This window comes from Lactuca virosa, chromosome 4, assembly GCF_052849685.1.
Source record: "Lactuca virosa cultivar CGN04683 chromosome 4, Lactuca_virosa_CGN04683_v6, whole genome shotgun sequence".
In the NCBI taxonomy this organism is placed as follows: Eukaryota; Viridiplantae; Streptophyta; class Magnoliopsida; order Asterales; family Asteraceae; genus Lactuca; species Lactuca virosa.
This window is the reverse complement of record NC_136429.1, coordinates 56,077,045-56,093,324: the sequence shown is the minus strand read 5'-3', so window position 1 is coordinate 56,093,324 and position 16,280 is coordinate 56,077,045. Positions and strand designations below refer to the sequence as shown.

Here is a 16,280-nt window from a genome sequence, read left to right as displayed (position 1 = left end):
GGATAAAGTTAGAAACTTTATCCATTAAGACTTTGGAAAGAATCAGATCTGAGCTTTGGAGCTGTTGAAATCGGAAGGAAATGGATTAAGCTCGTCTGAGTTGCTCAAACCAGCCCCTACGACGTGGCCTTTAGCTGCCACGACGTGGTGATTGGGGAATCGGCGTCTGTTTTGACATTTAGTGCCCACGACGTGGAGGGCTGGTGTTGGCAATTTTGACCTTATCTTTGACCGTTGACTTTTGGTCAAACTTGGATAGAATTGAGTATTTGTCTAAGGGTTGGTTTCGGTTTGGATTTAGGAAGCTTGGCGTGGTTGTTCTGATGTTGAGGTAGTTGTTGGGCTTCTGTTGAGTAGTTCAGGTGAGTCTCTTCACTGTACTCGTGGGTCGAAGGCACCAATGCCGGCCCACTGGATTATGTTTGTAGGATGATATTTGTCTTTGTGAAACTTGTTGATATGCCTGTATGTGCTTGTTGTCTTTGTGACTCATGTTGATATGCATGTATGCTTATGTATGTGTGATGAAATAGACACGGGGGTTGTTACGGACTCAACATCGCTACATGTTGTTATATGGAGTCATTATGGACTCAGGGTTGATTCGGACCCGGGGGTTGTTACGGACCCGACACAACTATATGTTGTTATATGGAGTCATTATGGACTCAGGATTGATACGGACTCGAGACAGTTACGCGTTGTTATATATATGTTGTATGTGGTGTTTTGGGGAAACTCACTAAACTTTGTGCTTACGGTTTTGTGGTTTAAACATTTTCAAGTACTTCTAGTTTCAAAAGGAAGAGTCCGACTTGATCGCACTGCAATCCTTGGAGATTTATTCCGCAATAATTGTTTATGATTTTACTTTGATGATTTTTGAGAATACTTTTACTTTATTCGTCTTTTGGATTAATGAATGAATGGTTTTGATTTATTTAACAATGAAAATTTTACTCGGTATTTTTGGGACATTACATGATTTTCGAGGATTGTAAACACCACAGTCCCATGATGGGCGTTAAATTGTTTTGGTCAAAAATCACTTGAATGAATATCAACCAAATTGAATGAGAGGTCGTGGTGTTGTAGGTAAAGTGATTATCGAAATTAGAACAAGATTACCAAGTGATTTACAAGAAAAAACCCTTGATCCTTGCTAGGATCTCCGGCACAAAACCTTGGGAGGTGATAATGATCACCTGCCTTGTTAATTTGTATTAATTGAAAGATTGATTACAGAAATGAAAGTAAGTAAACGAGTACAAGTATTGCAGTGAGTCTAGATGTGTGTAGTGTGCGAAATACATGTGTATTTATAGTCTAGTCTAAGTAACAATAAGTTCGATATTTTTGGGATCCTCTCAAATAAAAAATGAACACGTTGGTTTGACTTGGTATTCCCGGGTCTTTTGCCTGATTGAAACATTTCTTTGTTGAGAATGAATCTTATGTTGACTAATTCTGCACATGTGAGAAAAAGACTAGAAATATATTCGTTAGAAACGTTAGGAAATAATAATAATAATAATAATAATAATAATAATAATAATGGTCAGGATCTTGAGATCCGTTCGGGATCTTGAAAGTTCTTGAAGATCCAGGATCCTAAATAGGGTTGAAGATCTTGGCCCTAACAGCGGACATGATAGGTCAGGAGCACGACGAACCACGAAGGTCCAAGCTAGTGTGCACGAGCCACGGTCGTGGCCACCTAGACCACCAGGGGCGGAGTATTAGTAGGGCCAGGAGAGGATGTGCCCCCCCCCCCTGATATTTGCGTTAGAACTAGCAAAAATTACTCCAAAATTTTTATTATAGGCCTGTTAATTTCACAATTGGGCTGTGGTCCCTCCCGATTTCTCCATAGTCCAATTTCCAAACAAAAGACTGAAGCGACAATAAGTGAAATCGACCCAGTTCCTGAGTTATGTTCGAGGTCCGACTGTCCCCATCGACCATCATCGTTGGTGCCTCGCTGGAGTCTGGATGCTTGCTGTATCGCGACTCGCTGTCTCCGACTCTCCGGTCTCGCCAATCGCCATTCACTGATCCAGCACAGCAGCCAGCACTCACCGAAAATCAGGTATTCGTTCTTTCTTCTCCAGTTCTCCTCTTGTGATTTCTGATTTGGGAATCCGGGATTAGGAAATAAGAGTGTATGTAAGGTTCGTTCTTGACTTCTTTCTTCTCCGGTTCTCCTGTTGCGATTTCTGATTTGGGAATTGGGATTAGAAATTAGGAGTGTATGTAAGGAATTAGGACTGCCGAATATGCTCCTGTGTTTGTTCACTTGTTGACTTTTTGTGATTTAGGAATCAATTCAATGTTGATTGTTAGCTTGTAAATTTTAATTTGTTACAGATTTTATGTTAGGTATTGTTTTCACTTCTGATTTCAATTTTCAATTTTTTGAATACTGTTAAATGAGTTATTCTGTAATTGCAGATTTTTGTTATTTGTTATTGTTTTTATACATTGTTGAATCGTTTGTTCCTTATTTTTTTTATAGACACAATCATGGTAAATATGAAAACTTTAGATTATTTTTACAAATGAAAACCCTTAAAGGACCAATTTGTACACGCAATTCTCAAAGGTATTATAAATCAAGTATGAAGCTTTATTTACAGTTGATTTGTTTGTTTAAATAATTTTCATCGACCGATGAAGCTTTAAGTTTCAGAGTATTTTGTTTAACTGGTATTTATGTTGCATAGCTTGTACTTGTAACTTTTCAGAAGGTGTAGATTTTTGAAGATTTGGTGTTCATACTTTTTTAATTGTTTGTATGTATCTGATCTGTGTATAGTGAAGTAAAATTGAGATCAAAATCGGATGGAGATGAGCTGGTCATTTAGAGTGAGGTTAAGATTTTGGAAAGACTGTCATTGTTGAATTATTTAAAATTGATTTTTTGGTTCGAAATAGCTCCTCTACTTTAATTTTATGCATATTAGGCCCAAAAAAATAAAATTTTGGTTGTGGCCCCCCCTTTTCACCGATTTTTATAGTTGACCCAGTCCAGTCAAGTGTTTTTGGCAGACTCGGTCTGTTTAGTACGTTCGATACCCTGTTATCATGCATCTTACTCGGTCCTGAAGATCTTACCCGGTCACTCAAAAAAACTCACTGACTGAAACAAAAAGGACTTGTTCTCTTATTTGCCATTCTTCTTCTCAGTTCTCATACGTTCCTTCACTTTCTCCACCTCCGATATTTGCATAGGAAAATAGATATCAACACCACTCTTGCCTCCTATGACTGATTCCTTTGTCACCCCCATCCAGCGCCATTGTACCCACCGACGTTTGTAACACCCGCAAATACGGGCTAGTCATTATAAGTGTTAAAAATGACTTTTTAGATAAAAGAATATTTAGGATAAATAATCTTAACAAAAGTTATGTATATGTGACAAGAATTCCACACATATAAAAAACGCTTGAATCCGACTTTATATGAAGAAGTTATGCTTCTTCGAATTCTTGCGATTAAACTGATATGACTCTGTGTATCGTAAAAGGTGGATTTTTGATAGATTAATTATTAGCCTGAGTGATCTAAACAAAATTCATATTAGTCGTAAAACCGATACGACTCTGTTGTATCGTAAAAGGTGGATTTTTGAAAGATTAATTATTAGCCTGAGTGATCTAAACAAAATTCATATTAGTCGTAAAACCGAGAACGTGCATATAAAGAATCTGACTCTGTGAGAGAAAGTTATGATTTTTCTAATATTTCAGTGCAGCAGTATACGGCTCAGAAACCGAAATTAAAATCGGTCGATTGTTAGGAAAAACAATCTAAACGGGAGTTGAAGATCTCGTCAATATCTATCCGTCGATATAAAGACAATCGACAACGGATATCATACGATAAAGTTATGAATTTTTAACAGTCTAAGCATGTTAAAAATACAACTTTAAAAATAAAGTCAAAATTAGTCAATGTAGTCTAAATGAAAGTTGTAGATCTCGTCGATAGATATGTGTGGATATAAAACCCGTCAAAAATGGAGCTCGTATGAAGAAGATATGAGTTTTATAAGAAATCAGAAATTTCCACGCGCAGCCGCAAGCACAGACAAGATGCACGGCGCACATCTGAAACCCCACCCAAATTGCGACACGTGTCACCACTCAGGAATCGCCACATCACCAGGTCTAACCAAATGTGCGGCGTGCAAATAAATTTTTTCCCCTAAAATAACCCTCCGTATATGCTCCTCATATCTCACCCTGACAGCCTCTATATCTCAGTTCTCCTTCATGTAGCACATTTTCCTTAAGTTTTCTAACATCCCAGCTAAGCACTGCGATACTTGAAGTGCCCGGCTAGTAGTAGATATCTAGTAGAATCTCCAGGGTCAGAGTTATGCCCGCATAATTCCCGGTTTTCGTTAGATTACTCTGTAAGTCAAGCCACACTTATTTATTTTAAGTGTAACTTTTAATTATAGTCATAATCGTTATTATGGACCTATAATCAATATTTATCAGTGATTCCAAGTTATTATACTGATTGATCTACTTACGAGAGTGATGTCTAGGTTGGATTTAGTGAGGTGTTTAAAATGAGATTTTCAAACAGTATACTCTGTATAGCAAACGGACCCTACCTCCGATATGATCCTACCTGGTTATCTTTACTTGATAGACTTGATGTAGACATTTGGATTTTGAGGAATCTAGACTATCATTAAATAGTCGTTAGGATTATGAAACTAGACTAAGACTTAGTGCTTTATACATTTAGGTCTTTGAGAAGTGTTAAGGCGAAGTGCTGCCCTAACCCCGAGTCACCTACTTTTGTCAGGTGAGTGCATAGTTAATTTCAACTTACACATAAATACAAGTATTCTAATTGCTTAAATGATATGTGTGTTGTCTTGTTGTGTTTAATATATATGCGCAACATGATATAGTTATTACTTGGTTTAACTATCTATAGTTTATCATACTTAATAATAATATTGGGTAGTAATGGGTCGTGTGAAATAATAAATGAGAGGCAGTGATCGATCCGTGTGAGATAGTGGCTGTGATAGGTTAGTAAGAAATGTGCAAAATAATAAGTCGTGTCTGTCGTGTCTATCCAAAGTACTATTGTACTGACATGCTTATCCAAAGTACTATCGTAATGTCGTGCCTTCCGTGTTTGTCTGAAGTACTAATGTACTGTCGTGCCTAATCATCTAAGAAATATAGGTGTTGGCTGATAAAGGTCCTTTAGGAAAGATCCTTCGAGATCATTATTTAAAGATTAGGAAGTGAGGATAACGGGAATGTGTAACTAGGTTATTTGTTTGCTGAAAAATATATAATTAAATATTATAATATTGTGGGTTGAAAAACCCTATGTACTCACCAGGTTTCCCAACCTGACTCACTTAGTTTATTTGTATCACAGATACTTGGATAATGATGTATGTGTCTGCTGAGAGATTCAAGAAGATGTAGACCATTAGTATATTGAGATATTGTAAGTATCCGTTTATGATTATGTTTCTTGTATCGGTTATGACATCCCATGGTTTTAAAATATAGAATCTTCTGAAATGCCTTGATTTTGATATTATATCATGTCAAGGATATTTTGGGACCAATTCTGCAATAACAAAAGTATTAAATAAGCGTAAACAAAAAGTTTTAAAATAGCCGTGAAAATGGGGATCTCACAACATTGCTTCCTCCTCTTTCCCCATATCCTCTGATATGTCTCTCCATCTCTCAATCAATATGTCATTGTTCTTTAATTTTGGATTGTTGATCTGATTCACCCTCTTGGTGTTCTTTAATTTTGGATTATTGCTCTTATCCAAGCCCTGCTCTACAATCGATTTTTATAAAGTTGGGCTCAATTCATCTTCATCATTTGAGTTTTTGAGTTGGTTTCTTGTGGAGTTGTTAGGTATAGGGTTTATAGATTGACTGATGGTTGTTTCAGATGCGTTGTTAACCGTTATAATATCACGAGTAATGATTGTAGGAAGTTGGATGATACTGCTCTTGATGCTATTGATCTTCCTTTTAAACCTGTTTGTGGGATCTGATGGAATAGTGAGGTTGGTTTCTATTTTTTTTTCTGAAATTGAAATCAGATTGGATGCAAAAATCGAAACTTCATCAGTTGCAAAAATTCGAACTTCATCCTTTCTTTGCTATTACATTATAGATTGATCAAAAACTTTATATGGTTCAATTATATAGTTCTTTTGTTTGAGATAATGACATTCTTTGTAGTTAATTCATGATAAACCAAAAACACAAGGTTCAAAGCCATTAGAAGGAAGTGAAAGGAAGGAATATGGAAGCATGATCTTTATGATGAAGCGAATAATAGTCTGAGTTTAAAGAATGAAGAGGACTTGATTAAAAAAGTTGAAGCCCTTCTTGTGTCATAGCCAAGTTTTTATTTTTTGTTTTTGTTCCATATGATTTCATGGGACATTATAGTTTTTTCTCGAATGTGAAGTGATGATCCTAGAATGGGTTAAAGTTGTAATTTGTGGGTGGTTTAGGATGAGATTCTATGTTTTTTATTGTATTCAAATGAGTATGCATTTAAGAATAATATCAAGTGGTTTTTGATTAAAGATTTGAAGTCATTAATGCTTTTGTTAAGTGTTGATACCAAAGGACATTTAGCCCAATGATATTAGGTGTTGTCTCCCTATTTGAGTTTGAAGGTTCAAGTCCCGTCTGAGACATAGGTGAATAATGAGTAGTTTAGGAGTAGATTATATTTGTTGTTCAATAAAGTGTTGTTTTGGATAAAATGTTTGGATATATTATTAGATTGATGAACAAAAACGAAGTACTTTCTTGTAGTGTTGTTTAAATATTGTTTGAGGGTAATATAATCATTTTGTACAGTTAGTCAGATCCAAAATTAAACAGTAAGTTTCAGTCAGAAGTTAACTCAATCAGAACTTCTAACACAGTCATCTCTAGTCCAACTAGCAACTATCAAACGACCCCTTAAATAGCTTGCAAAGTAGGAGAAATGACATTGCAAAAGGATTTGAAATACCCGATGTTGGTTGTCTAAGATAGCTACAATAGATAACTATAAGATGAATCAATTATTTAAATGAAAATTTCACTTTCTAGGACAAAAATCAAATATATTACCACCTTTGGCAAAGATATGTATAATCTAAAACAAAATTCGGTTTAAAATATATGTGTATTACTATTTAAGTATTTGATGTTTTAAAAAAGAAATGCCGCCATTATTTTCTTGATCATTTGAAACCTATTTTAAAAAAGAAAGAACTAAAGCAATAAATAACAAAAAGTAAAAGTAAAAAAGAACATTGGAATTTGAACCCACCCAAACTTCTCTATAATTCCTTCTATCTCTCGCGCATCTAAACTTTTCTTTTGCGTTTTTTGAGCCTCATCTTCCCCTTACTTTATTTAATTTATGGTGTTAGTTTGTTTTTTTAAGAAAAAATTCATAAAATCTGCAGACCACTTCTGCAACCCTCTGCAGTAGAAGAGGTGGACCAAACGGCTGCAGACTGTAATAAAAAGCGTGTTTGTTTTTTAACATCTGCATGCTGCTGCAGATATTAAAAATTAAAATAAACTGATTTTATAATCTGAAGACTTCTGAAAAATAAAGATATTTTAACATAAAATAACGATATTTCATCAACAAATTATTATTATTCAATATAAAAAAAATTCAACAATAATAAACAAAAAAAAACGAAAAAAAATGTGAAATAAGATTTCAGCAATATATAATCAATATTTTAGCAAGAAAAAAAGAAGAAGAAGAGGGTGGAAGAGGTAGGAAGAGGCAAAACAAGTGTTGCGCCAAAAAGAACACGCGCAGATGTTTTTTAATCCGAAGACTTCTGAAAAACAAAAAGCTGCGAGATGAAAAGTGTTGTGCGTGTGATGCGCCGCGCAACAATAAGAGGTCTGAAAAGGTTTTTTCCAAAAAACAAGCAGCACCTAAGTGATGATTTACTAGTATATGAGGTTTTAATCACATTCTCTTGAGAGTGAACCTTTTTTTTAATGTTCTTTTTTATATATTAAAAAATTCATATTTATTCAATTAGTTTTTAAATATTATATTTAATCATCATAAAATTTTAAAATATCTATTTAAATCCTTGTGTTTAATATTTTTAAATATTTTAAAATCATTTTAAATTTTTATTTTTATTAACCGACTATAATATTTTTCTTATAAATTAATTTTAAATTATTATATGTATTTTACTAAACTTTCAGAATATAATATTTATCAAAATTATCATTTTAATCAGTTTTAATAAATTAAAAACAATATACAACTAAATAATTTATTCATATTAAAGCAATCATGCACTCTCGTCATTTTTATTTTTATTGTTAAAACTTAAACGATGTAAAGATTAAAAAAAAAAAACAACTTGAGTAGAAATACCAAAAAAGACCTTTTAATGTGTGTAGGGATATGTTTCTTCATGTCTTTTGAATAATACTTTCCATTTCAATTGGTGTGGGTTTTTTTTTTTTTTTTTTTGTTTACGAAGTCTAATTTGTTGACATAACATATTCTTTAAAATAACAAGTCGATATATTGTTTACATATCTTTCATAACTAAAATTCAATATAAAGTTTAATTATGTTTATTATATTTTCTAGGTTACAACCCGTGTAATACACGGGATAGTAATTAAATTAACATAGATAATATAAAAACAAAGTAAATAATTAAAATTTTGCAATTAGTTATTTTAATATAAAAAAATTAGAAACTTTCAAAAATAATCATCTACATTAAAAAAAATTCAAATATTTTCTTATTTTTATATAAAAAAAATGAAGTTTCAAAGTCTCAAAATTTGTAATCCTCCATTTCACGCATGAAATTTATTTTATTTGCAAAACTTTTGTTTTAATGAAAATCTCACAACCAAAAAATCTATTTTTTGTTAGATAAAAAACTTTGATATTTTTAGTAATATGTTTAGTAAGAACTCATGAGTACTGCATAGTAAAAGCAGTCCACAAAATCAAATAAAAAAATTGTTTCATGGTGAAATTACCCCCACCCTGCATAAACATGCATTTTATGTTGTATTACACCTTGTCATTGTCATGCACTTCATCAATCAAAATCTGGTCCTTGTTTTAAGACATTTTCAGTCTTTTCCTCCTAGGAAGTACAATTATATACATATACACAGACAAACACACATTATTTCTTACACTATAGTACTATACTTCAAGAAACAACTAAAGAAAACTACCAATGCTCATAAAAACAACCAAACTTAAATGAATAATAACTGAATAAACATAAATAAAAAAATGAAAGACAATCTCAATATGACATTCAATATTGATAAAGAAAAATTCTAACAAATCAAATGGAAAGACTGACACATAAGATGTAATTATATGATCCAATGAATAGATTAAAGTATATGATCCAATTAAGCTTATTAACACTTTTAACTTATCAGATGTAAAGATGTTAAATGAGAATCAAGACAGAGGGAAGACCATGTATTATAGTAGAGTGAAAAATATAAGTAAATCGAGAATGCATAGAATTGATCCATCAAACCGTTATATACTAAGCAAAGCATGATGGTTCTACCAAGATGATACCATTATGCATTTGGATTCAACTATTACATGTGTTTGACTACAACAAACTCTATTTGGCACTCATAAATCCTAATATACTCATTTGATCAACTAAAAACTGCAAACCAGAAGCATTAGTAAAAGCAGCAACCCAAAAGACCATTTTGCCCCCAAAGAATAAAACACCAATCGCATATAGTGATGGTACCATTGCCATTGAATCTCCACTTATGTGACTTTTCCCTGCACTCTGGAATTAATATTGATTGTCAAAACAATGGATTAAGTAACAGTGGCAATTATGGCATTAATGTAAATACGCATACAGAAGTAAAATATTTCAAACACATATGCAGAGTCGTCGTGGAAGAAGGGATGCTTTGTAGTTGATTCATCATTGGATTAAGTGATGGTCGTGATTTGGTTAGAGATATCGATTTCATATTTACAGATAATCGATTTCAATTTTAAGGAGAACAACAATTTCACAATGGGAGAAAAAAAAGTTTACCGTTTGGAGATGTCGTCAAAAATTGAAGATCGATATGGAAATCAGATAGGCGTTGGAGGAGGGCGACACAGTAGGAAGGCGGCGCCGGAGGAGAAATGCGCTGGAGCTGGAGGAGGGAGGCATTGTGTGATGTCTTGTCAAAAGGCGTTGCGTTTGGAAAGTGAAGAAAGAAGGAGCAGTGTAAGCAAAGGGTTAAGTAGGTCTAATTTCCCAGTCATGGATATTTTTTTGATGACTATCTTTAGATCCAACGACAAGAACCAAAAACCTTTTAAGCATGAGAATTTTGAGGGTTTGAAGGAGGAAAGTGGCTATGTATGGGGAAGAAAGGAAGATGGATACCTTAAATTGAGGGCATAAAATCTTGAAATTTGAATCCCTAAAAGGAATGACCGAGATTTAGGGGATGCGGGCGAAATTGGAGGAGAAACAATTGGATATTTTGAATTCCTGATTCCTGGTTTTCTGGGAATGAATGAACGAATGCATTAAAGGAGAGAGGGGCAAAATAGACACTTCACTTTGGAAAATTCTAGGTTTAGGAGATGACACATGGCAAAAAGTCTCTTTTATTAGATAGCTTATACTTATATTACCATTTTAAATATATATTTATATTATGATCAAAATTATATGAATCTTATTTCATGAACAATTTAATTGATGATAGAAGGTAAGCATAGACAACGAATCTTTTCCCCAAACAGTCTAAAAATCTAAACTTTGAAGTTTATTTTACCCAAAAACATGTTATTGGTGACATCAGTTAATTATACTCTTTAAAGAAATACTCTGTTCAATATAAATAGTTTTTCTATTTTGATAGTCATTATTAATAATAGTATATAGGTGGAGATTGTTAGGATCAAACCTAATGATTTGATAAGTCGATGAGATTATCAGCCAACTACAACAAAGTGAAGTTGATGGCATCAACGTGAAGATTTAAAGATCTGCAGCACGGCTTGGGAAACTGAAGACTCTTTGATCTTTAGGGATTGCATTGACGACTATATCTAGTATTTATGTAATGCTAGGGTGTTCATTCATTAGTCTTATGTAATCATTTATGTATAAATTTCTCTGTGAAAGTTATATTTTGATGGTGTGTTCTTAATCAGAGTTTGTTTCTGATTAACTCCCATTTTTATAAAAATGTTCATAAAGAAAGAATAAGAAATGAAAACTCACAAGTTTTAACCAAACACGTTTTCTAAATTTTCCGATGAAAACTAAAAATGAAACTCTACTCCTTTTTTTTTGAAAAATTTACAAGAAAACTAAAAAGAATTTACAAGAAAAATTGGTTGGCAACCAACAAATTAGGCATGTCAATCCGTGTCTGTGTGTCGTGTATAAGTGTCAGACTAGAAATTTACACGACACGAATTGTAAAACGTGTCTTGGGTATCAAACACGAACACGACACGTAATTAATCTGTGTGACACGTTACATGACACGAATAGACATGTTTTTAATCGTGTTACATGATAAACATGAATTTACACAAATTTAATTTATGTTTATACGTGTCACGTGTTGCGTGTCAACACGAATTAAATTCGTGTCTATACGTGTTTATATAGGTAAATTTGTGTTTGACACACGTAAGACACAACACGAATTTAAAATTTTGTGTTGACATAAATAGACACGAAACACAAATTTCTAAAACTCGTATACGGAAAACGCGTGTCGTGTATCAAATTGCCAAGTGTATACAAATACTAACATAACATGGACAACACGCGAAAAAACCATAATTGATAACTCAAACCGTCCTTTCCAAAGTTGGCCAAAAAAACAGTCCAAAACAACCCAACATAGAAAATTTTGTAAGCATCTTAACCAGCAATCCAATTTTAGTATGTAAATAATACTTAAATGCAAAAGTTCAAATTATCGGTAATTTTTTTGGGGAAAATTTTGTAAGCATCTTAACCAGCAATCCAATTTTAGTATGTAAATAATACTTAAATGCAAAAGTTCAAATTATCGGTAATTTTTTTGGGGAAAATTTTGTAAGCATCTTAACCAGCAATCCAATTTTAGTATGTAAATAATACTTAAATGCAAAAGTTCAAATTATCGGTAATTTTTTTGGGGAAAAAAAGTATTTGTAATGGTATGAGGTAAAAAGCTAAAAATGTAATAGCTTTTCTGAAAATTCGTCTATATAGTTTTGTTGATTTTTACAGATATGATCGCTGAAAAGTATTTTTAACTTTTTTCATCCTTACAAAATATTCTTTCTTTTTCACCGATTCAGTCCTTGAGGCGTTTAACTTAAAGCTTCATGCATTAACTTTTTTTTTTTTTTAAAAGGACCATTTTGCCCCTATCTCCTTCATCACCATATTCCAAGCATCAAAATTACGCTTAAATTGTATATCTACAAGACACGGTCACTTTAAAATACAAGCATCAAAATCAATGGAACAATATACTTGAAAATCCTTCAAGATATCTCAAAACTTTGGAATATTGAGCAGTTAAAATACATACAACTTTTACCCAATTTCTAGCATCTTTTTATGCAAACTTAATTCATATTTCAAAAGCCTATTTCTTTGTGTGTATCGGGTCCAAAAACATTCTATAACAACTGAATAGTTGTGCATATATATTTTTTCTACCATTAAAGATGTATAGGTATCCTCAAACCATCATGTGCAAGCTGAACTGGAATTCCTTCTCTGTAGCAAGCAACAAGTGAAGAATTACGGGTATGTTTGGTAATGATGGAATGGAATCACAAAGAATGGAATGAACAAAGTAAAGGTAATGGAATGGGTCATTACATTTAATTATCATGTTTGTTTGGTTTGAAAGAATGGAATGAGCCATTCAAACATGTTGTTTGTTAGAAAACATGCAAAATGCAAGAAACAGCAATGTAGTTTCTAATTTTTTCCTTAATATAGCATTGTACTTTCTTTTTTATTTATTACAGCATTGAACTTTCAAATTATTCCTTGTTAGAACATTGTACTTTAAAAAAATTACTCATTATAGCAATGAGATTTAAAAGATGATATGACATGGCACAGGTTAACATGTGTATGTGTGAAGTCATTGTCCACATAGGACAAACACATGTAATATACTGCTGACATGGCAACAATAATAATATGAAGATTTTGAAAAACGTACAAAAATTAAACTTCAATCAAATAAACTAATAAAGATATACCGCTGAATAAATTACATGTAAACATATGTGATTTCGTCTGAAATATGTTTATCTATCACTCCAAACAAATTATTTACAAAAATAAAAAAATTAGATACCATGAAATCTTAGAATAGAATTATAATCAAAAAATACTTTTAGTTATTTGTGGAATATAACAAAAAAATTGTTGTTACTGAAGTTAACAAAGATAAAAGTAATTTATAATTATAACATATCATTTCACTTCATCAAAGAATGAAAAAAATACCCCTTCAAGGCTTCCCCCATGGAATGAAAATCAGTCAAGGAGAGAAGGAATCGCATTCCATTTCATTCATATGAAGCAAACAAACATGATTTTTTCATTCCATTGTGATGTTCAATTCCATTCTCTTTTATTTACTGCATAACAAACACTACCTAAAGGAATCTAAAGGGTAGGAAAGTACCTTTTAGACCAATCCCGAAGGAATTCATTATCTTTATGGTGATCAAATTCATGAGTCATTCCAATTAGAAATGCTCTCTTTGGTTGCAATCTTTTAATGGCTTCCAGAGACTGTCAATACATGTATAAATTAACATAAAATTAGATGATAGTTGAAGTAATTCAAAGCAAGATCACAATAAAGGAACTTAATGACAAACCTGTGGGAAGCAAAAATGTGTATTATGGGATCCATTCTGCAAAATAAAAAAGAAAACTTCATGAAAAAAGAAAACGATAATTACTAATTATGAACCCAAAACCATATTAATGAAGTGGAAGACTTGGAGTATTGACCTTATAAAGTGTATCCAATATAAGAAGATCTAGTTGTTGACCTGCACTTTTAGATATACCTGCACATTCAAAAAACCTGAGAATAAACTGAAACACAAAAAGGTATGAATCTATGAAAAGGACTAGAAGAAACACTCACAAAGTTCAGTATCTTCTATAAAGCGTGAAATATCAGATATATAAGCTACTTTGCTATTTTTTCCAAACAAAAAACCTAAACAAATATAATCCTCCCCATGCATCACCTAAATAAAGGTAAACAACAGTCAAAAACCTATATAACTGTAATTATAATATATTATTAATTCAAGCAGAAAATAATAAATAGATAAATGAAAAGGTTAGAATATTAACCGGAAAGGGTGTGATTTCTAGTCCGGATGCAACAAATGGCTTCTTACTATCATTCTCAATTATTTTCCATTCAAGTTGTGCTACACGTCTAACTTCTTCACCAGCTTTGAGCTTCCTTTGTAATAAGTAAGGAAATTTCACTTTTAAGCTGTTTATTACACAAGAAAGATTGACAGATCATGCAGCCATAACATGAGTATTAAAGTGTCAAGAGATGAAACAAAACCAAGAACTTGAATACCTTTCCATTGCATGTTGATTTAGGAAAATAGGTGTAGGTTCAATGTCGTTTACTGGACTGAATGGTTGCACTGAACGGATGTCATCAAGACCAAGAACTGCATCCGCATGTTCATGAGTCAAAATAATCTGTGCATTTTATAACAATTATTTATTATTATCAACATGATGGATCCCATTTGTCTTTCAGTTAAAAGATTTGATCCAAGAAACTATATAGTCCCCCTCCCATGAATGTGTCAAGTAGAGGAAGAATATCCAATTAATATGAACTAAAAACTGTATTAGGGAGAAGAAAGTTACAGAATCAACTTGAGGGATCTTATGGAAAGTAAACCACCGGAGGACTTGCTCCCTGAATGTCTTTCCCACATCAATTAGTATGTACTTATGTTCCCCAGCACTTGGACTATAATCAATCAGAAGAGATGTATTGCACCTATAGAACATATATATAAAATCATAACTTTTATGAGCCACCATTAACATTAGGATAAGCTTAATGAATATATAGATGGCAATAATAAGCATAATCTCAGACTTAATTTGCTCAATGAAAATATAGATATTGTCCAGTCAGTGCAGGGGGTTGCTATGTTAGCACATATACCCTCTATTCAAAAGAGGAGGTAGCCAGAGAAAGTCAAAGCATAACATATATGAATTTTGATAAATATCTGCCACAAACTTTTTATATGTATTATTTGTTGTAAAGTTTTATGTGTTCATCAGAATTTCCAAAAAAAATCGTGTTTGAAGTTCACAACCAAGGTGGAAGGAGTTAATACGTTTCCTAGAGTTGAACTTATATATCTTTTCATGTGTGATCAAAAGCATTTGCTTGACGAATTTGAAACTAATAACCAATACATTTGTGTCTAAAAGTCAAAATTTAACTATAACTAGGAAGGAATGATGAATGAGAACTATTTACAAGTTTGAACATACAAGTTCCTCCAAAAAATCAGAATCTCCGGCAAGTTTGAACATACAGGTTAATCCATTATAAGCATTGATTTCTATGCTGGCAGATCTACAAAATCTAAAGGTTAAAGATCCATGACGATGCATTGGAGGGGGAAAATGCAACTATAACCCTAGAACTTAGTTTATCATCGTCGAATACCTGTAATTAGGGTTAGATTCAGGTGGAGTCGATAAGGACTGGAAGCAGACTTTACAAGGTGGATCCGATGGCTTGATCAGGCACATTGCGTTGGGGACAGCACTCGAACAACCAGTACCTACAAAGATCAATGCTGAATGAGGTTGCTCGCGATGGCCGTTCTCCAAAAAGTCACCGCCGACGTCCATATAAGCTGCCGGAATGAAACTGGAGATACGAAATAGATTCGGAATGAGAGAAACCTTCAATCGCAGTATTGGAAGGAAAGAGGGTGTTGAAAGAGAAGAATTTAGCGGTTTGCAAACTTTATAATTATTTCTCGTTGGTGGATCCCACACACGTTATGTTATACTTATGAGCCTATGTTTACCAAGAATGATAACTATTCTTTCATTTAAAAAAATATTTTCTTTATTATCTAAATAGACATTCAACCAAATTCAAATTTTAAGTATTTATCAACAATCTAATACAGCAAAA

The 16,280-nt window shown here is 32.8% G+C and overlaps 1 protein-coding gene and 1 long non-coding RNA gene across 2 annotated transcripts; both read right to left on the bottom strand.

Annotated features, from left to right (window-relative positions):
- Positions 1 to 9,546: 9,546 nt before the first annotated feature.
- On the bottom strand, positions 9,547 to 10,608 carry LOC145109759 (uncharacterized). The gene is made up of 2 exons (XR_013709193.1): positions 10,121 to 10,608; positions 9,547 to 9,859 (listed from the first exon to the last, which is right to left on the bottom strand). It is a non-coding gene; the product is annotated as an uncharacterized LOC145109759 (long non-coding RNA).
- Positions 10,609 to 12,547: 1,939 nt separating this feature from the next.
- Positions 12,548 to 16,090, bottom strand: LOC145104338 (Metallo-hydrolase/oxidoreductase superfamily protein). Its single transcript, XM_079041604.1, has 9 exons — positions 15,801 to 16,090; positions 14,978 to 15,113; positions 14,676 to 14,803; positions 14,435 to 14,582; positions 14,220 to 14,325; positions 14,081 to 14,139; positions 13,945 to 13,980; positions 13,746 to 13,855; positions 12,548 to 12,817 (listed from the first exon to the last, which is right to left on the bottom strand). Exons 1-9 carry the CDS (start codon positions 15,986 to 15,988, stop codon positions 12,760 to 12,762), a joined length of 969 nt encoding a protein of 322 aa, XP_078897730.1. The 5' UTR covers positions 15,989 to 16,090; the 3' UTR covers positions 12,548 to 12,759.
- Positions 16,091 to 16,280: the final 190 nt, after the last annotated feature.